The sequence below is a fragment of the Polyodon spathula genome, chromosome 5 (assembly GCF_017654505.1).
Source record: "Polyodon spathula isolate WHYD16114869_AA chromosome 5, ASM1765450v1, whole genome shotgun sequence".
NCBI lineage: Eukaryota > Metazoa > Chordata > Actinopteri > Acipenseriformes > Polyodontidae > Polyodon > Polyodon spathula.
In genome coordinates this window covers 5,461,755-5,483,487 of record NC_054538.1, presented here as the reverse complement: position 1 = coordinate 5,483,487, position 21,733 = coordinate 5,461,755, and the positions used below count along the sequence as shown (strand labels likewise).

At 38.9% G+C, this 21,733-nt stretch overlaps 2 protein-coding genes across 2 annotated transcripts in view; one reads left to right on the top strand and one right to left on the bottom strand.

The window, feature by feature from the left end:
• The window catches only part of nt5dc1 (5'-nucleotidase domain containing 1), a 127,539-nt gene that overhangs the window by 2,607 nt on the left and 103,199 nt on the right, over positions 1 to 21,733 (top strand). The window contains exons 4-6 of the mRNA XM_041249580.1: positions 3,556 to 3,665; positions 4,713 to 4,792; positions 6,909 to 6,990. Of these exons, the coding sequence (XP_041105514.1) occupies positions 3,556 to 3,665; positions 4,713 to 4,792; positions 6,909 to 6,990 (272 nt within the window). The remainder of the gene's footprint in view (positions 1 to 3,555; positions 3,666 to 4,712; positions 4,793 to 6,908; positions 6,991 to 21,733) is intronic.
• On the bottom strand, positions 7,090 to 13,725 carry LOC121315465 (collagen alpha-1(X) chain-like). The gene is made up of 3 exons (XM_041249579.1): positions 13,619 to 13,725; positions 12,932 to 13,073; positions 7,090 to 9,596 (listed from the first exon to the last, which is right to left on the bottom strand). Exons 2-3 carry the CDS (start codon positions 13,056 to 13,058, stop codon positions 7,765 to 7,767), a joined length of 1,959 nt encoding a protein of 652 aa, XP_041105513.1. The 5' UTR covers positions 13,059 to 13,073; positions 13,619 to 13,725; the 3' UTR covers positions 7,090 to 7,764.

The window sequence follows — 21,733 nt, the reverse complement described above, 5'->3', positions numbered from 1 at the left end:
TGCTCATAGTGGTAAGCACAGGCCCACATTAAGCAGTTTAATATTTAAATCACACATTTTTATTTTGCTAAGTAAATTAATTCTTATTCAGTACCCTATTGATGTTATGGAACATCAGCAATCCAGGTTAATCACATATACTCTGCTCATGTACTCTACTCTACACATGTACTTGGTCTGCTTTTAATGCCACAGCCAGGAATCATGGTAGCAAACACCTGGTGGAGTAATCTGCTTGTCTGACTGGATAGCACAATAATATATAAGTAGCAATGTGAACAGTCATACAGGCTGCGGCACAAAGTGAGCGAGCGTATTTGGAAATGGATTGCTTTCTTTTATCCCCCCATTCGCCAGGAACACATGTCTTTCATATGGAAACAACAGTTGACAAGAAGATAATTGTGTTGTGTTTGGCGTGACCTCTGGCAAATGAAATGAGCTCACCTGCTTGGTTCTCTTGCCATGTCTTAGACATTAAAGTGTTCTAGAACCCACTGCTGTGCTTAAAAGAAACGCATTACATTCATCTTTGCTGTATCCATTGTTGTCCACATAAACTAAATAAACTAGGAAATTACTTTTATTCAGGATTTATTCAACTATTTTTTTTTCTTCTTCTAAGCAGTGTGTCCATGACCCTCTGCAGCAATGCTAGTGACCTGATTCATGAGCGGTGTATTGTGAGAACAGAAAACCAGCATTGTTGTAGGAGTGAAGACATTTTGTATTCTCCTGGTGAACGCTCCCGAGTAAATATTGTGAAATGTATTGCCCATGATGTGTGGATTTAAAAAGAGTCAGCAATATGTAAGCAATAAGGCACAGAAGGTGTGTGATATATTCTAATATCACACACCCTGAAGTGCCTTATTACACTTATATGGGTTAACTAACTACATTTTTTTTAATTGACAGTGATTTTTATTTAATGTACTTCTGCCTAAAACAGAGCAAATAATAAATAGTTCCATATAATTTAGAAATAAATAAAAAATAAAACCAAAAATGAATTAATAAAAAAAGAAGTGATTTATAAATGTTGAATTGAACATTGCCATTGAAAGTGCAGTTTTTACTAAAACATTTTATAATTCTTTGTTTGTTCATTAATGGCCATTTTGATCTTTTTTAAAAAAAAAATGTAAATCGTCCTTTGTTATCCGGAGTAGTGACAGGTATCCATAGCAGATTTGTGCTGCCGCTTCACAGTGGTGAGAGAGGCATTATTTGCATTATGGAATACCCAGTTACTTATCAAACTGACTTTGCAGTTTATGGCTGGACAACATGGTGAAATACTGGGCCAGTGTTAAGAAACAATTTAAAACAGTACAGGGCACAACAGAAGAGATGACACCATCATACCTGGATGAATGTATGTAGAGAGAAAGAACGGCAGGAATTGTCGAGATGCAGATCTATATATATATATATATATATATATATATATATATATATATATATATATATATATATATATATATATATATAGTAGTAACAGCAGGCAGGGTTGGAGGTGCAACCGACCAGGGAAGAACTAGTAACAGCAGGCAGGGTTGGAGGTGCAACCGACCAAAGAAGAACAGACAGAGACGGGGGCAGCGAAACATCCATTTAACCACCAAAGTCTCTTAAGAGCGATCCAAATCTTTTTTTATTCCCTGAATAACCACTGATTGGTGCAATCCAGAGTGATTCCTCAGTACAATGCTCCTATAAAATCCAACTGTGGCTGTGTGCTGTGTACAATGCTTCAGAGACTTGGAAGCAGATTATTCAATACAGTATATTTACACTAAAATGCAATGTTTTTTTTTTTTCTTGTAAAAATAAAAGAAGCTTTTAAAGTTACAACCCTTGTTAGCTGTTTTGTAATATTTTCAGTTTTACTTTCATGTTCAAAATTGCATGCTGGTGTTTACACATTGGTAAATCTTGCCCCTACTGTCTTAAATAACCAAGCCTTTAAAATATGTCCGATTAGCTGTATAATTTTATACCAGGCTTTACATTTCTCTTTGATTAGGGCTTCTTTCCTTACCCTACAAGAATCGTACGCATAGGCAGGATTTGGGTCCATAATGTGTGGAGGGCAAAACAAATTCACAGCTACTGAAACATGTGAATTAACTGCTTTTTTTGGTGATCGCTACATTTATTCAGTTGCCTTTTTCAAGTCTGAAATGACTTTGTTATGAATCTCTCCTGTGCAACCATTTACTGTATTGGTAAACAGTGGCAGACCTACAAGCATTGATTCCAACACAATTTAGACCTTTTTAATTAGGCTGATACATTTAAACTGCTGTGTTTTAAAACAATCATTATACCACTCTGGGTTCTGGTTTGAGAATGTACAAAACATAATAAATAAAAATCACGCTCACAACACGTTTCTATGGTTACACAAAGTGTTTGGTGATGCAGGCCTAACCTAATACTACTGCTTTAAAGTTTTAAGTAAATGTTCAACCACACAAATACAACATAATTACTATATCAATCAAATGCATGAGTGTTAACACAGTAAAGTTACAGTCCCTGTAAAAAGCATGCTTCTTGTTCAGAGTGAATTTGGAGAGCAAAGCCGTTCATTCAGCTGCAAGCCTCTACCCTCTGACCTGTTACACTTTGCTTTGCACAGTATTATTCGACAATGGCACATTGCCTTTTTTTTTTGCAGCCTGTTTACCTAGCATTATCTTCAGCGATGTCCACATTGAGACAGTTAAACACCAGCTTCTCACAGATTGCAGGGCTGCTTTGCTTTTGAAATACAGAGAGGCTAATTATATTTGTATTACATGAGGGTAGCTGTTATTTGCTTCATGCTAATATTGGATCAGCTTTTGCCAAGATAAAGTGAGATAGTAGTGATAACCCCCGCTGCGACCCTATGTGTATTAAAGTGATTGTGAAGCTATTACCTGCTGCAGAATTTCCTGTACAGTGTGCAGTGTCATTCAGTGGATTTGACATGTGTAAAAATCTGTGCTGCAATTCTCCCAGTGTTCTGGTCAATGCAGCCTGTGCGCTCAGCCCTCTCGGTGTGTGTGTGTGTGTGCTTGTCGATTTGATGCCTTTCAATCCTCTGAAACCACATTGGTCTCCTGTTGATTCCTACCTTGGCTGAAAGATTGATAGTGGACCTTGATTTACTACTTTCCAACACTATTAAATTGTAAATACTTTCAGTCTCGTGTCACAGACAGTGTACTAGACTTTATACTGTGGACCATGCATGCCATGGTTCAGTTCAATGGCATGTTTTTATTTCAATTGGAATATATGGGGGTATAATACTTGTATATTTGATTGAAGTATATTATAATTCCAAAGCTCAGTTTTTACTGTATTTCGTCAATTCTACAATGTAATGAATTATATACACCTAACAGTACTCCTGCATATCACAAGTCATTTTAAAATGTGAATTTTATTTTTGTGAAACACTAAACATAAACTGTTTTCATGAGAATGTCTCTTACGATGTAGGTAAATTCTTGTAAATCTGGTTTGAAAATGACTTAATTCTGTAATGTTTTTTATTAGGGCAGCTCGCGGAACAGAGAGCTTAAGCACTGAGGAAATAATTCAACACTATGGAAAGAAACAGGAGTGGCAGCATTTCAACAGCCTCAAGGGTTCATTTACAAGATCAGGTAGGTGTGATTCCTCAGTTGCCAGAGTATTTTATTCCACATGTATTGCTTGAATAAATGATGTGCAGGTGCGACTGTGTCGGTTCATATGTTCCTGTAAAAATTACTATTATTATTATTTTTTATTTACTGTCATGTAACCTTTTTTGATTTTGCAATCGAGTGGCAAAGTGCTTAAATGCTTTAGTTCTAGTTGCATGCCTTGAAACAACCACTAGATGGCGCTGGCTGTTGTTTCTGTAAACTAGCATGTGTTGCATTTTACTGTGGGCAAGCAGCTTTAACTGAAGAGCAGCTTCTGATCCGAAGTAAAAGCACAGGCTAAGCAAAAAAGGAAACGCAACACTTCAGCAATTGCATTAAGAGCCATTATTGTGAGCACCATACAAATAATAGAGACAGTAAAAATAATAAGAAAACTTATTTTAAAGCTACAACCTTGATCGTGACAATCCCCTTCATTATAATTTTCAAATTCAAGGGGCACACATAATGGATATAAATTACATTAGTTTTGAATCCACAGTGCTATGACTTCAGACAGTAACTGCTATGAGTACAGGATACATGAAGACACTCAGCACTGTTAATCATTTATTTATTGAATTAATTAACCAGGAAAGTCCCATTGATTGAAATCTCTTTTTTAAGGGAGACCTGGTCAAGAAGGTGGTATGTAAAAAAAATTGAAATGAGCGCAACCAATACAAACAAGTTAATCAAATTACAAGAAACTATTTAGGAGCACCGGCCAAAATAACAACATGGCTACATATTTTGTTGTTTGAACCCCTTTAAAGGTGTCAAGACAGTAAGTCTCAGTTATTCTTATTCCAAGACCATGAAGATAGAAAACGGAATGCTGCTTTTTTTTTTTTTTTTTTTCCAAAATTCCGTACGAACCCTAGGAACTGAAAAATGGGAGAACAGTCTGAGACGTAAGATTATAAGCACTACTAGAGGTATTAACCCTATTTGGGGTTTTGCCCCAAGCTATACACTTCCAATAAGAATAACCCCACTTTCTTTTCTGTCTGTCTTCACCAGCAAAATATTATTTTTATGACAACTATTTTGACCTGCCAGGAGCTCTTCTTAGTGCCAGAGTTGTGGATCAGATGGTTCAGGTAAGGTTTTACGAGAGCATGTATCTGGGACTCACTCCCCAAGCAACGTATTACACAGGAACGGTTTTGTACTTAACTCTCATATATGGTTATTCTAGAGGTTGTCAAAATGACCTGGTAATCCGGATTCATAAAAGCAACCAAATCCACCCAAATCGCTTTTCATTTTTTTCTGATCTACCAGTACATTTTAACTGTTTAACAGCCAATTGTGCCAGAATATTAATCTTTATTCTCAAAAAATCTACTTCTACTTGTTAAAATTAGTTATGAGACTGTAACAGCAGAACAGGTGTATGGTATGGCAATGCTAGACCACTAGCTTGAAATTGCTCAAGGTATCACAGAATTTATGAAGATAGGTACCTGATTTAATGTGCTTACCTCTAGTTTACATACAGTCTAAGGACTGGCTAAAATCACATGTTTGAATTAATAGTTTTAGAATAAAGACCAGTTAACGTAAATCCAGCTAAAAAATATACTACAAACACCTGAGTCAGGAGGTGCGCTCATCCACAGGTTTGTAATAAGCTAAACGTTTATCCACTGTGTAATTTCTATGCACACAGTAAGTAATCTGTGCAGTCTTGGATACAACAGCACCAGGTATTACAAGTGGAGTCTGTCAGCCTCTTCATAACTTTAAACACTCTGCCTTCCTGTACATCATATACTGTGTACTGATGTCATCATCCTGTGCATAGAATGTACCACTCAGATTGTTTTGTGTTTATTAGTAGCTATGGGTACAGTCTTTTGTTTTTTTGTGATTTATAATAAGTTAATCTTTTGGGTGCAGGGTATGTCTTCTTATGAGAGACATCATTTTCCTACAGTTTGAGCAGCCAGATCACCCCTCTCCCCATGATCTTAATAAGGCTTTTGTATAAGAAACTAATGAGTTATGTGGAACCTTGTTGAATGTTGCAGGAGTTCCCTTAATAAGATTATCGCAGTACATGTGCATGGCCATTTAGCATGCAGTACATGTGCATGGTAACCCCCCATTCTTTTCCTGTAGTTATACTATGCATTTACCATGGTTTGCCATGTTTTTGTTTTAATATGCTTATAATGTGCTATGCTTTTTGCCATGGTAATCTGTTACAAATGTTCTTATTGTTGTCATGCAATGTGAATGCCTTGATGGAGCGAGCGCTCAGTATAACAGGTGATTTTGAGAGAGCTGCTGTAGCGAGGAGCAGACTAGCTGGAGCCTCAATTATCCCTATGTTTCTAAGATGTGCACACACAGAAATGCACAGCAAATGTCCTCCTTGAAATACAATTATGGTGGAGGTATGCCCTGTCAGTGTGGCCATCATCAAACACAATAATGCAAAGGCTCCAGGCCCAGCTATCACAAGCTGCCAGTGTCAGTGCACCAGCCCCATGGTGAAGCCCTAGTCTCAGCTATCACAAGCTGCCAGTGTCAGTGCACCACCCCCCTGGTGAAGCCCTAGTCTCAGCTATCACAAGGTGCCAGTGTCAGTGCACCAGCCCCATGGTGAAGCCCTAGTCCCAGCAATCACAAGCTGCCAGTGTCAGTGCACCAGCCCCATGGTGAAGCCCTAGTCCCAGCAATCACAAGCTGCCAGTGTCAGTGCACCAGCCCCATGGTGAAGCCCTAGTCTCAGCTATCACAAGCTGCCAGTGTCAGTGCACCAGCCCCATGGTGAAGCCCTAGTCCCAGCAATCACAAGCTGCCAGTGTCAGTGCACCAGCCCCATGGTGAAGCCCTAGTCCCAGCAATCACAAGCTGCCAGTGTCAGTGCACCAGCCCCATGGTGAAGCCCTAGTCCCAGCAATCACAAGCTGCCAGTGTCAGTGCACCAGCCCCATGGTGAAGGCTGTTACAGGTTCAGGTGAAATGATTAATTGTTTTTTCCCTTACGTGATATGGTTTCTATATATTGCTGTGTATTTTCAGTGATGAATATACTGTATGTTATTTATAGATGGTGTAACTACCTTGTCACAATGTCATCTTTTTTTATCACCTTAATATTTTTGGTTCAACCATAAAAAGTAAATTACTGAAAAGCTGATATTGTGGGATGGGTGGTTGATATTTTTTTTTTTAATTTGAATGAAAATATGCTGTCATTTACAGAGTGGAAATCTGAGAATTTTGGATTTCTGGAAGGATATGATGTCTGCTGTAGACCACAATTACAATACGTCAGCATTTAAAGGTAGGATAACCAACTGGCATGGAGTTTGTATGATTTGCTGCTCCAAGTGTTTCTGATCCCTTGTGGAGTTAATGCAGGCAAAGAGACAAAAACAGCAAATTTGAAGATTTTAAGTGTTTATTTTGGTCATTTATGAAGGGCATATGCATCTCCAAGGGATTTGATTTGTTTTATACAGGTATAAAATTGGGAATAGAATTACAGTTCCATAGACACTCCAATACAACATTGCTATACCGCTGCTAATACCAATACTTCTAACAATAATGTTGGTTTATTCAATATCTAAGAATAGCACTGTTTTTAAAGACAAACAAACAAAAATCATGTCCTTGGAAGTGGTTTGAGCAGTGATGAAAGCACCATGTTTTCTTGCTATTAACCATATTGTAGTTTTTTTTTTAAATTTATTTTTAATAAAAACTGAAAATTAGAAAGCATGCTTCAGACATCTAGGCAGATATACTATGGGAAGAAGCAAAACAGCATGAACGAGGTCTTTTATCCACACAGCTTGGTCCATAGATTAACCTTTGACACCTTGGAAATGATGACCCATCTCTGATTAATTACAGATCTTTCTCCCTTAAACAGAAAGTTACCCACCCTATGTTATTTGGCTTTCTGTATTTAAAATCCACAGAGTACAAGCTATGTAGACGACCATTTTATATACCAGAAAACTAATACACTGTCAAGAGCATTTGAAAGAAGGGTCTAAACAAAACAAGACATTTGAACCTCAGAGGGGTAGTTTGTTGAGCCAAATCAGTATCACGTAGAGCCAATCAGGAATCCACTGAAGGAGCAGTGAATGTTTTCAGAGGCATAGACACCGGTGGAGTGATCGTCTGGAATCTGAACCCACACCTGGTCGTCTTCCTGGAGGTAGAGGACACCACTTCCCGAGGCTTGATCCAGATAGCCTTTCTTATATTCATCATAGGTGTACATTATCGGGGAACCGTTTTTATACAGCGCAACCAAAACGTTAGAGCCCTTAACATGAACGTGGTATGCAAAATAGTAGACTCCCGGTATGCGACATGTGAAGACTCCGGTGGAAGGGTCATAGTGTTGCTGTCCATTATACAGGGTGTTGTCAAACTGAATGGGAGTTTGTGCATGTGGGTAGGCCTTGCTAAGCAGGGCACTAAAAGCAGATATGGGAGCCATTTGCATTTGTGCAGACTTTATACTCTTCTGATAGATCATCTCTCCTGCGGGGCCTGGTGGTCCTGGAAGACCAGGAGTTCCGGGGCGACCATCTGATCCTCTTGCGCCAGGAAACCCAGGGGGGCCCATTGGACCTGGCACTCCTTTAGCTGTGATACCGGCAGGCCCTGGTTGCCCGGGAGTGCCAGGATGCCCTTTTAAACCAGGCGCACCTGCAGACCCTGGTGGACCGCTGGGTCCTCTTGAGCCGGGTATCCCATCTTGTCCCCTTGGTCCTGGTTCACCTGGTTGGCCTGCATTGCCTTTAGATCCTGGGCTGCCTGGTTGCCCGGGGATACCAGGAGAACCCGCTGTTCCTGTGTCACCCTTCACACCTGATGGCCCCGGGATTCCCCTGGAACCCACAGGGCCAGGTGGTCCTGGATACCCTGGTTTCCCTTCAAAGCCTTGTGAACCCTGAGCGCCTTTAAAACCCTTCTGCCCTGGTTCTCCCATTTGACCAGCTTCACCTTTTGGTCCTGCCTGTCCAGTTTCTCCAGAAAACCCTCTTTGGCCCTGAGGCCCTGGTAGGCCTGATGGCCCAGGGCGGCCTGGTTCCCCTGAGTGCCCGGCTGACCCCTGTTCTCCTTTAAGACCAGGTGCACCTGGCACACCTGATGCCCCTCTGTCACCTTTAAGCCCGGGCAGACCTGGTTTTCCATAACCTGGAAGCCCTGGGCTCCCACTCTGCCCTGCAGGTCCAGGTGGACCTTTTGGCCCAGTTGGACCAGGCATACCTGGGGCACCATTTTCTCCTGACTTTCCTATACTCATTGGCCCAGGTGACCCAGCAGGGCCCTTTTGACCTGGCATGCCCATGGGTCCAGGGGGCCCATTTAAGCCGGGCATTCCTTGCTTCCCTGGCTCCCCTGGATACCCAGGTGTACCAGGTTTACCCACCCCAGGGGTCCCTTGCCTCCCAGGTGGACCTGCTGGCCCTTCAGGACCTCTCTCTCCTTGAGCCCCTGGGACTCCGTATCCATTCTCTCCTTTGGGGCCTTGCATGCCTGGAGGACCCTGATGTCCCTTTATTCCTGGTAACCCTTGTGACCCTGGTAAACCTGGCATACCTTGTGGCCCTGACTTTCCTGGAGAAGAGAGGCCAGCAGGTCCAGGAATCCCAGGAGGTCCTGGGACCCCCCTGGGCCCTTGATGTCCCTGGGGTCCGGTTCCTCCTTTTTCCCCAGGGAAGCCTTGTTCGCCAGGTTTGCCTGGAGAACCCGGAGATCCTGGCTTTCCTACAGCAGAGTATCCGGGTGGTCCTGGTGGCCCAGGAGGGCCTTGTACTCCTGGCGCCCCATAGCCAGCCTTGCCTGGAGGCCCTGGATGACCTGGAGGGCCTCGCTCTCCTGGTTCACCGGGGGGGCCCGGTTCTCCGACCATCGGTAGCGCTGTTAAAGGAAAAAAAAGAAAGTTATAATGAAGTCATTTTAATAATGTCAACTGGTGACTTTGCTCAGCCAGGGTCCGATTCTGCGCTCCCCTGTGATTGACTCACCTGAATACCATGCGACTGCTTTTCCCAGCCACTTGGGGACCCCAGAGAAAATAACTCTTAATATTGCAAAACTAATAACAAACAACCTAAATGGTTACAATGTTTTTTTGTAAATTGACTTGCTTTATATGTGAGTGTTCGTCTGGACAGTAATATCTGTGTGACATAACACTAGTTTCAGTGCTCTCTCCTCCAACAGTGCTGATGGAGATCTAGCATCTGATTTGGTGGTTCTTCTACAGCGTACCACCATGAGACGTACAACACAGGAGACCGAACATAATGTGTTTATTATAAATACTACAGGATGTCTTTGCATCTAGTGAGTAACTACAGTAAACAGGAATGCTCCTGGTAAGCAAAGCCAATCTAAAGAACAATGTTAACTGTTCACTCAGATCATAAGACATAGCTTTAAAGAGTCATTTTTCTTTTTGTTCTTAACATCCTGTCAACTTTTTAACAATTATACATTTAAAGTCTATTAAAGATATTTTCAAGATGTCTGCTTAGTGCAGTTGGGTTTGAAATGAGACGTGGGTCTCTGATCACCCGCCCAGTGAAGCTGGGGGAGACTAGGGAGGTTTTACTGAAAGACTGCTGTGATTGGATACAAAGTGAGAAACTGCTGTGATTGGATACAGACTGAGAGGCTGCAGTGATTGGGCGCAGAGTTTTAAAGCATGGAGAGAAAGGAAGGCGAGAGAGTAGAGAGCATAACTACTTCACAGTCTTGCACCAGGGCCTAGTAAATCCTAGCGCCGGTACTGCATCTTCAAAATACCTTTGAGATAGACTTTACATGTATCATTGGCAAAAGTTGTCAGGATGTTAATAACAAAAAGAAAAATTGTTGTAGCAACACGTGGGGACGTATAACGCTGTATGATAATTGGAATTGATAAATTATCGGTTGGCATATTTTACTGTACATTATCATTTTAGAACAAGGGCATCTGCTAAGAAAATAATAATAATAATAATAATAATAATAATAATAATAATAATAATAATAATAATAATAATAATAGAATGGTAGATCTGTATGTGTCACTTTATTGTTGCTGACCAGTCATTGCTGAAAAAAGCACTAGGGGTCGACCCCAATGGGGTAAGCCATTTCACCATACAAGGGAATCCCCCTGGATTGCTCAACCACTTATTTTCAGTTGCAAGGAAAACAAATAGTAGTTTGAGGTCCTGGGTTTCCCCCAGTGCTGTTTTTGATGGGGTGTATATCGTATCTATCCAGTAGCTGTCTCACATGCATACAGGGCAGTTTCTGGGTTATTAGGGATAGGGTTATTCTAGGGTTCTACACAATATCTATTTATGGCCTTGTATATGAAATAAAATAGTGTATTGGCTCAGGGGAGTCTAGACAGATGTTGTTTACTGAATATGTTCCCATAACTGTGGTTATTGGGTGAGGGTAAGCTCCCTTGAGCAGGAGCATCAGGCATAAATCTCATCTCTTCATTTTTTTTAGTTTTGTACCTGCTGTGGTTTGCTCAGTCATTTACTAAACATCTTAGAGTTGTGAAACATGTGAAAATCCTGAGGTAAAGCTATTAGGGTTACAGCATGCTACATAGTGTGGAGAGAACAGCTTACAGTAAGAGACAATGCAGAGTATATTGCTGTTTTAAACTAATCCTAAAACAGCAAAGTAGTTATAAAACATTCAAGGCAAATATAATAATAGTAATAATAATAATAATAATAATAATAATAATAATAATAATAATAATACACTGTACTGTAACTGTTAAAAGTGTTATGGTTGTCATTAATTAATTATAAAGCAATATTATCAATTCTGACTGAACTTTTTATTTCTAATACTGAGTTTATTGATGTGTGTGCGTGTGTGTGTGTGTGTGTGTGTGTTTGTTTAATACTGGCTCAGCCTGACCGGTTGAAAGAAATGTATTGCTTAATTTTCACTGACTGTGTCAATGTACACATTATAGTATTTTTAGCATCATTTTTTTTCTATTGCATTGTTATGAACTGCAAGAAATCTACAACCCTTTAAAATATTTTGTCAGGGTCCACTTAAGCTGTGATTTCTAGTCATCTGACTGGTTAAGAAAAACTGATGTCCTTTCAACATGGCATTATTTTAGGGAGAGAATTCCCTGTAAAAATCCCCAAACCAGTTGCTGTATGTATCAGCTAATGAATGAAATGCACTTTCAGTAACAAGAGTTGGACCAGATTTTAAACAAAGCATTTTTAACAGAGCAGCCAGGAAGCTAAATATATAAGAAAGATGCTGACGAGGCCCCCGATGCACTGACAGACTGTGTACACACATCCTTGATAGCTTGGGCTTTGTTGTTAACAGATCTAAATCTACTACTAAATCTAAGTATGGTTTTACCTGGTTAACAGACTAATACAGTGCGTACATACATGGGTACGTTCATACATATTACATACATGCATAAATAAGTACTGTGTTTTACTTTGTAACTTTTTAGTTTACTATATAACTCTAGCACACATGCTTGATACAGAATATATGTCTTATTATTGGGTGCACCAGAAACTGGTTCAGTACCGCTAAGGGAACTGTGAATTTTTAAATACATTCATGAATAGTCCAAGCAGCACTGGCTAAAACAGGTTGTGTAGATGTGACTTTAAATCCAGCTCGGTGGCATCTGTGTCAGCAGATACAAAACAGACTGGATTGATCGCATGATGTCAGAATGCCGCTGATCACCTGTGTATTTGTGTTTTAATTAAGAGCCATTGCACGCTCAAAGATAATCAGTTACACATCAAAGTAGACCCTCAGAATAATTGGTGAATAAGTAAATAATAATAATTAATTACCAGATCCCAACTGCTGCATCCAAAATGTACTGCATATTGTCAAGATATAGAGCTATGACCAAATGTTTTGCATGTATAGAATTGTATCTAATTTTGTTTCATGAAGTCGAATGAACCCTGCTGAATAATATTACGTTAACATATTGAAGTACATACCGCTTTGTAGTTCTGTATATACTTAATGAAAAATGGACAAAAATGTCTAAATCTAACATGTACTAAGTACTACGATTGTGGCTTCCAGCAGAACTTTGCGTTAAAAAAAATTCTGGGGTGCTGCAACAGTTTTGGCCATCGCTGTAGGCAGACCTGAGATTTGTCTGTATGTAAAGGACAGAGAACATGCACTGTGTTCTGCAACACAAACACGAGCATTGTGCTTACCTTGACTCTTCACGTTGTACGGTTGGTACTGAGGCCCCTTGGTGTCAGACTTCCCGTAGTATGCTCCCCCATGCGCCGCGCTCAAGGAAAGCAGAAGGAGAAAGACTCTTGTAACTTGTAACTCCATGCTGGCTGCTCAGATCTGCAGAGACATGAATGTGATAATGTTAATACTCAAAGAAGAACTTCAGAAATACATTTCAGAAATGATAAAGATCGATTGAACAATAAAATAAAGCACTCAACAGTAAGATTTATGACAGAAGAAACCAAGTTAAGGTAGCCAAACATAGGAGTTTCCACAAAGTGTGTCTTTAGTGTTTAGTATTACTAATCAAAGCATTCTCGTTTAAACACATTCACATTATTAAGTACATGTAAAGCTATTGCATTGAAGTAGGCTAAACTTAACCCCATTAGAGCAGCACTTGCTGTTTGCTTCACTTACTGTTCCCTTGACTTGCCCTCTCAAAGCAGCATGCAGGACCAGAACATAGAGTATCTATCAGCTTATAAAGTTCAGTGCAAGGCGAGAGTGATAGTGCAGCCCTTAGCCACCTACCAGTGGCTGCAGAAGACTAGCCAGTACTTGGTCCCATTCCAAGGGAACCAATGCTGATTAAGCCTTTCAAAGCTCTAATCCTGTTGGTTGACATGAAAACAAACTGAACTAAATTGCAAACATACCAGCATAACTGTTCTTCAAAAGATAGAAGCTTGTGTTCTTGCAACTGCGTTTGTATCCTTAAGACCGGATGTCTGTAGAATGGCAACTGAAGAGACTACTCTATAAAGGACTGATGTTCTGTATTTATACTCTCTTTGTATTGTGAAGGTGCCTACTGTATAAGCACCTCCCTTAAAGTGATGTAAGCAATAATTATGGGGCAAATTGGACTTTGCAGGCATGTGTTAAATCAGGCTGGTTGTTTTCTCTAAATGTGTAGAGGTTGGCTGTTTGTCTATCAGTGTCTCGGGTTGTAGAATAACATTGCATTAACTGAAATAATTCTAGGGAGATTTGAGCCGGTCATTCAGAGTTAGTTGCTAAGCACTATTCAGAGCTTCCAGGGACGATCAATAAAGTTTTTGTATAAATTTGCTGTACCCTAGAAGAGCTGGCATGTGTCATTTGGACACATTAAATGCAAGTTGTTTGTGTGGTGAGCACAAGTTTAAGAACTATAAAATAAAGGGGAAAAAAGCAAATAACAAGAAAACCAACAAAAACAAATGTGCTGTTCCTATAAAAGAGTCAATTTGGTGAAGACCCGCCATCATGGTGCCCTTTTCTTGTTGTCTCAATCTCTTTTTGGATTTAGCTTTATTCCATTAGCTGGAATAATACAAATGTCAAATGACACAAATGCAATTTACACCAGTTTTTGTGAAAGGAAATTTAAACTGTTAATGTTACACAGCTAGTAGTAAAGAACTTTGGCATAATTCGGAGTCCTTTTAATACACTTTGTTTTGTTACTTGCTTGTATTTTTTTTTTTTCTGTAATTTGTTTTTTTGTATAACAGCCTTTATAAATCAGGCCCACTAACTTTCTAAGCAGACTGAGGGCAGCAGGTTTATAAATCACTAGAGACATCAGCCTTCACATAACAGAACCTCTATCCCTATAATGTGTGTTTTTCTTATGATTTTTATTGTTTGCTTAAGTAAAATATCCCAATAATTCTCTTAATTCAGCTGTTAAGTTTAGGCCACCTCACACTCTTACATTGTACTTGTACTAAACAGAATACGCTCGTGGAATGTACTAAACAGAATACTCTCGTGGAATGTACTAAACAGAATACTCTCGTGGAATGTACTAAACAGAATACTCTCGTGGATGGCTGTGGTAATGTCACTAATTAGGATGGCTGTGAACAATCAATTTTTCGGCCATTCTAATTCTAATGTCCTGATTTTTAACTTGTTGTGGTTAAGGTTTGATTCGAACAGGGTTTTTGACTAGCCGCCTGGTGGCCATATAGTGTAATTGCGCTTTTACTGGACCGATTGCACCACGGTTCATTGCTACTAAAAACGTTTGACTGAGCAATTGAAACAGTTTTGTCTGGTCAGTTATGTTTCTACTTGATCAGGTCACAATTTGTCTTCTTAAAATACTGTACATAAGGGAATACAATCAGCTACTACTGTCTGTCCTAAAACACACATCTGTTATGATGTTCTACTTGACTAAACCTTGTAACCCTTCCACCTATAAACAGGGTAACTGGGAGCTGGGCAGTTTGTAAGGGTCTAACATTATTTCACTCGACCATTTGTAGCACATGATTAAATAGTCTATATGTATACTCCAGATGCTACCCGCAGTATCAAAGCAGTATAAGTTCAGCTTCTGTAATTTAGTTTTTTAAGACTATATGTATATAATTTCATATTTATAATGAGCTTAATATCATGTAGAATTCGACCAGTATAAAATAGTCATGGTGCAGCAGATTGACAATTCAGTAAGCCTCTTAAAAAGAACATGAAGTGACATAGGAAGTAAACAAAGAATGCAACCTTGGATGTTTTACTTTTTCCTTTGATCCTCTTTTCTTTGTGAAGAATTGTGTTCATCTATGTTTGTTGCTAGGCAGCTGTGGTCTCATGCAGTTTGAAAAACACTAACCATTTCTTCAGATAAGCAGAAATGCTAAGGTCCAATCACTCAAAAAATAAGGGAGTGAATACTGTTAAAATGCATCACTATTTTACTCTTTTTTTTTTTTTGGAGTCACACCATTGGAATAATTTTTCTCAGTATTGCAGAACCTTATTTGGTGCTGTCATACCTAGAATTTAAAGTTGTTTCTTTAAAGAACCAGTATCCCATCCATATAAGTTAAGGCAATACCTGAAAGAAGTATTGCACCTTGCTGTGCTATTTCCTATCTTCCCGGATCATGAGAACTAACTTTCAGTACTTTGTCCTCATCATAAACTCCAATCTATTACCAAAACTTGTTGATATGTTTACATTTCTAAGGTGCATTCCCAGAATTGGCATCTTCATTCTTCCCGGTCAGGTAGTAGAACAGTCTGTTGCACCTATTATTCTCACTGGAGAGTTCCACAGAGGTAACTTATACAGACAGTAGCTGCTCGCGGTGCGAATGTCTGGCATTCCCTGTGTCAGTGTCATCTGGGATGAATGAACTCTGGCCTGTCAGTTTTAGGCATGTTTCATTTTTAGACACTAAAACATAAAGTCTGTATATTCAGCGAATACAGACACCCCATTGGGTCTTATTGCATTTATAATCCAGGTCAAACTGGATTTGAAGAGAAAAAAAAAAAGCATAAATCATGTTTGGGACAAAAAATTATTAGTTTTTTATTAAATATCCTTACGCCAATAAAGTAGTCCATTTATAACTTTGAACTACTGCAACAGGATTGTGTATACGGTAAATGAAATAGCAAGTCTACTCTGGTTGTGAGGTCAGAACCAGTGTTAGGTTATCATCGTGTGACCCTGTGTCTTTTTATATTATGGTAATGTTACTGTAATAATAATCAAAAGACTTACAAACACATGTTTGAATTGTTAAAATGTCATTCATAATACATATCAAATATCAGCACTTTTGTCTTCGGACAAGGTGGCAATATTTGGATGTTACTTTGCTCGCTAAGCCTCATATTAGTTATTAGCTATTGTCTAAATTGCTGTTTCAGTTTTTTTACTCCATCTTATTCATATCTTTGTATGACACACACACATCCACAGTATTTAGAATTCACATCCTAGCCTTGTATTTAATGTAATATGCCTATATTCAATGTTTTATGCATGGTTCCTCCCTCTCTTGTAAAGCACTTTGTGATAGTGGTCCACTATGAAAGGCACTATATAAAATAAATATCGATCCTGATTTCTTCAGTCTTTTGAAAACAAGTCTGTGTTATTTTTAAGTATCACTTTGATTGCTGGAATTTTCTTTTCAGGACCTAAATGAAAAATACACAACGAATACGCTCGGGTAAACCAGCTTGAAATGAAACAGGAGAGCAAGCAGCACGAAAACTTGCTACTGTAAAATTGAATGCACTGAATGCATTTACAATAACAGATCTTTAATGTCTTTCTATGCTATAAAATTGAACTGTTGCTAATAAAAAATATAGAAAGAAAATCCGTTATGCTGATGAAGGCTCTGCCTGAATGCATTGCTCCCCATTAGTAATGTTTCAGGGGCAACGTTTAATGGTTCTGCTGGGGGGTGGGGGAAAGCATTGTCAAGTTAAGTATGCTATTTCAACTCTTCAGTCATACAAACTATAGTTAGCCCCTTTGCAAATGTTAGGATTTACTATGTGTAGTGTTTGTTAAATTGAATGAATGAACAAAACACAAGCAAGTAATTCAGTATTGAGTTTGTATTGAAGTCCACATCATGTTTGTCTTTGGTCTCCCAATTTATAGCCCCCTCGATTAAATTAATGCATTGTGCTTGATGCCAAGCAATGATGTGACCAAAGATGTCCATTAATATCTTTATTTGCCTTTAATTCAAATAATTGACGGAGACTGTGGACAGTCAGGAGGTAAGCCCAGTCAGACTGACAGTTAGTCTTCTTTCAATACGAAGAGACTAGCAGCTGTAGTGCCTGACTTGCACTAGAGGCTCCAGCCTCCTGGTTACACTGTAGAGACAGTACTGTTTATACTGAAAACAATGTATCTGCCACTCTATTTTTTAACAGGACAGGTGTGTCTGTATTTAGTATTTGAAGGGCTGCAGTGCCACTCTGATACAGCAGAGGGTGCTGTTTATGAGGTGTTGCTTGCTTGGAGTGGCTACTTTCTTGCTGTTATTGGAACATACGTGCCACAGTAGGGTTATATTTTTAAGAGTTTAGCCTCTGTGATAATTGGGTTCTTCCTCCAGCAATCGTTAGTCCTGCATTACTTTTGCCCACACTACCCTGCCTTAAATCACACTGCAATGTGTTTATTTTTTATTATGACCACATGTAATAAACAAATAAGCAAAAAACATTAAGATAGAGGCAAGGAATATAGGGTTTTTAATGGGCAGGTAGTGGCTAATGGCTAATCCATGTAGTCTGTAATACTTGCTTTTAATGTGGATTAAACATGAAGCAAAATACAATTTTACCATTATAGGTATTTACAGTCTACTTTTTCTTTAGTTTTTATTTAATCAGATAATTTGTAGTTTTGACTGAGATTCGCAGTTTAATGTCCTATCGATGTTGGTTAATTTCCCCTCTACAATTACTGTCTGGCGCTCTATAATCAACACACTTACTAAAGAAGTTCTTAACTCTGTCAACATTTCAGATAATTGAACTTACTGAACAGCAGTTTGGAATGCAGCTTTAACATCAGAGACAGTACATCTCCAATGCCATTTTTTGACAGAGTGGTTTTCTTGCATTGTTCTTGTGACAGACCAGTTTGCTTCCATGTCATTACGAAGGATGCATGAGGAAGCACTGTCCCGCGCAGTCCGATGCCGTTGTACTGCACATTCATTCTCATTCATTCTCATGCCGGAAGTCGTGCTCTTTCCAGTCACAGGTTTCAGTATTTGCAGGGTGCAGCTGGAAGGGAATGCTTTTCCAGGGGGTATTTGTGGGAGGATTTTTACTTGATTTTTTTCTGCACAGGTTCTGGTTGGTGAGTGATAAAGTCACAAAAGCAACTACAGATGGTGCATGTTGGCACTTAATCTTTGAGTCTTAGTTTTAAGAGTACAGAGAACTGGGAACTTTCTGTATCATTGGAAAAGTAAAGATCGGTTTGTACTACAATTAAGGCTGCAGTAAATCTTAACATATGTAATGCTTTTTGACATCTCGATGTCCAAGTCCAATTATTAATAAAATAAAAAAAAAATAATAATAATCTTAAGTTTTGCTGAAGGTAAACATTTTGTGAAACTGTGCCTGCTATGTACTGTATACAAAGTAATTAATCCGAAAGGTGTATGTTATTTTGGGTTTTTTTAAAACAAACATTCTAATTATCATTTATGTGCAATTTTTGGTTTTCTTGGAATGCAGGCATTTTTTTCTTATACCAGAAGTTTAAATTGTAATATGATAATTATATAGATTGGTATTTGAATTACTACCTGTGAAAAACATAATTATTATCTTTAACAGTAGAAGAAATATAAATTATGGCATTTTATGAGAAACTGAGACAATGGATATGCATAAATGTTGACCTATGTAGCTTAAAATAATAATCATTCTCATTGTGATAATTAAATGATAAATCTGCTTCTCATGAAATTGTTTGGTAGGATATTCTGTAGTTTGTTTGCTTAGTTCAATTGATTGCAAGATCCCAACATATCAAAACAATATTGTTCTTGTCTGATGCAGGTTATATTGCAGGCTTACTTCAAGCCCCCTAGTGTGATTATTTATGGTCTGGTCTGATAATACACAAGCACAAACAAGACTATCTCCTTGACATGGAGTACCAAATGGAGAGGCAGGTACTACAGGCTGAGCCAGTCCCTTAGAAGAGAGGTGCAGAGCACACAAGAAAGAGGTTTATCAGAGTGTTTTACTACAATGTGTGCATCAACGGTGCATGTTGCCTACTGTATACTGTACCTATGCATTCATTATGTGTGCTTTCACATTCGAATGTTATAAAATAGAACTTGCTAAACTCAATCCGGGGACAGTGTGCAAAGAAGGCTGTTTAACATACATGTGTAATGTATATATATATATATATATATATATATATATATATATATATATATATATATATATATATATATATATATATATATATATATATATCAGTACCAGTCAAAAGTTTGAGTACACCTGCTTGAAACCAGGTTTTTCATGATTATCTATGCTTTTAACTGAATAAACTTGTCTATAAACACTTAAAATGGCAAAATACGCTCAGTTAAGCAAAGAAAAAAATTACTTTAAAAAATGAAGGTCAATCTTTAAGACAAATCGCAAGAATTTTTCAAGTGTCTGTAACTGCTGTGGCCAAGACCATCAAATGATTTGAAGAAACTGGAACTCATGAGGACCAAACAAGGTCAGGCAGGCCAAGGGTGACCTCAGAATCAGATAACGAGTTCATTCAAGTCACAAGTCTGCGAATCCGGCGATTAACTGCCCCTGAAATACAAGCTCAGCTAAATGTTACTAGAAGTACATATGTTTCAACATCACCTGTTCAGAGGAAATTAAGTGAAGCTGGCCTAACTGGAAGAATTGCTGCAAAGAAAACATTAAGAGCGCAGAATAAGAGGAAGAGACTTGCCTGGGTCAAAATACACAGAAACTGGACATTTGAGGAGTGGAAGTCGGTCTTATGGACTGATGAGTCAAATTCTGAAATATTTGGGTCCAACCGCCGAGTATTTGTAAGACGCAGAGAGGGTGAGCGCATGAGTTCTGCATGTGTGGTTCCCACTGTCAAGCATGAAGGAGGCAGTGTCATGGTCTGGGGTTGCTTTTCTGGTGACAGAGTTGGCAAGCTCAACCAGCATGGCTGTCATAGCATTCTTCAGAGGCATGCCATTCCATCAGGATTACGGCTAGTTGGGCAGTCCTTCATTCTTCAGCAAGATAATGACCCGAAACACACCTCAAAATTGTGCAAGAACTATCTGGCGAAAAAGGAAAGTGAAGGACAACTCAATCTAATGACCTGGCCTGCCCAGTCTGCAGACCTCAATCCCATAGAACTTGTATGGGACGAACTGGACAGAAGAGTCAAAGCAAAGCTACACAAAAGTGCCCTACACCTCTGGGAATTGCTGCAGAAGAGCTGGGAAGACATGTCGGGTGATTTTCTGCTGAAACTTGTTAACCGAATGCCTCGTATTTGTGAGGCTGTTATTAAGGCAAAGGGTGGCTATTTTGAGGAATCCAAGATTTAGTGACAATTTTCAGTTTTCTTGAACATTGCTTTGATACTCCTCATGTTTTGTTTTGTATATTGTAACATGTGTTTTCATTTTCAAGTATTTACAGAAACGTATACGACGTAAAACATTGTCAATTATGAGAAAAACCTAGTACTCAAACTTTTGACTGTATGTATACACAATGCTGTGCAAAAATCTTAGACATGTTGCATTTTTAAACTATGATGCATTATGAGCATGAACAATTTACTCAAAGCCTTGACTAGTGTATTCTACTATAAAGAATCAAAAACATTGAGTGAAATAGCTCACATCACTTGATTTTCAATGTGTGGTATCTGAAGCATAATCAACCAGTACAGAGAAACATCATCTGTAATTGACAAACCCAGGACTGGAAGACTCAAAAAGTTGTCTAACAAGAATGAGCAGTATTTGAAGATAATGTCCTTAAGGAATAGAAAGAAGACAAGAGTTGAATTGACAACAGAACTGGCAGAAGGCACATGTGTCGTCCATCAAATCAACCGTACTAAGGTCGCTCTTGAAATCAGGACTTAAAGGATGTGTTGCATTAAGAATACTTCTCTTATGAAAGGGGAACAAGACTAAAAGGCTAAAATATGCACAAGAACACAGAAATTGGACTATGGAACAATGGCCAAAGATGCTTTGGACTGTTGATGGACAACATGGACGGCAGTTTGCAAAAAATGCAACGTACACAACGCCACTGTGAATTGCATTAAAATGAATTCTGCCACCTGTGCAGTTGATGATGCATTGATTATGTGTTATAAAAATCTATAGAGCACTGTGTAACTGAAAAGAACTGGTGGGGGGGGGGGCTTCTCAAAACAGACTGATTTGCACCTGCTGTGGCCCCATGTCGTGTTTCAGGGTCAC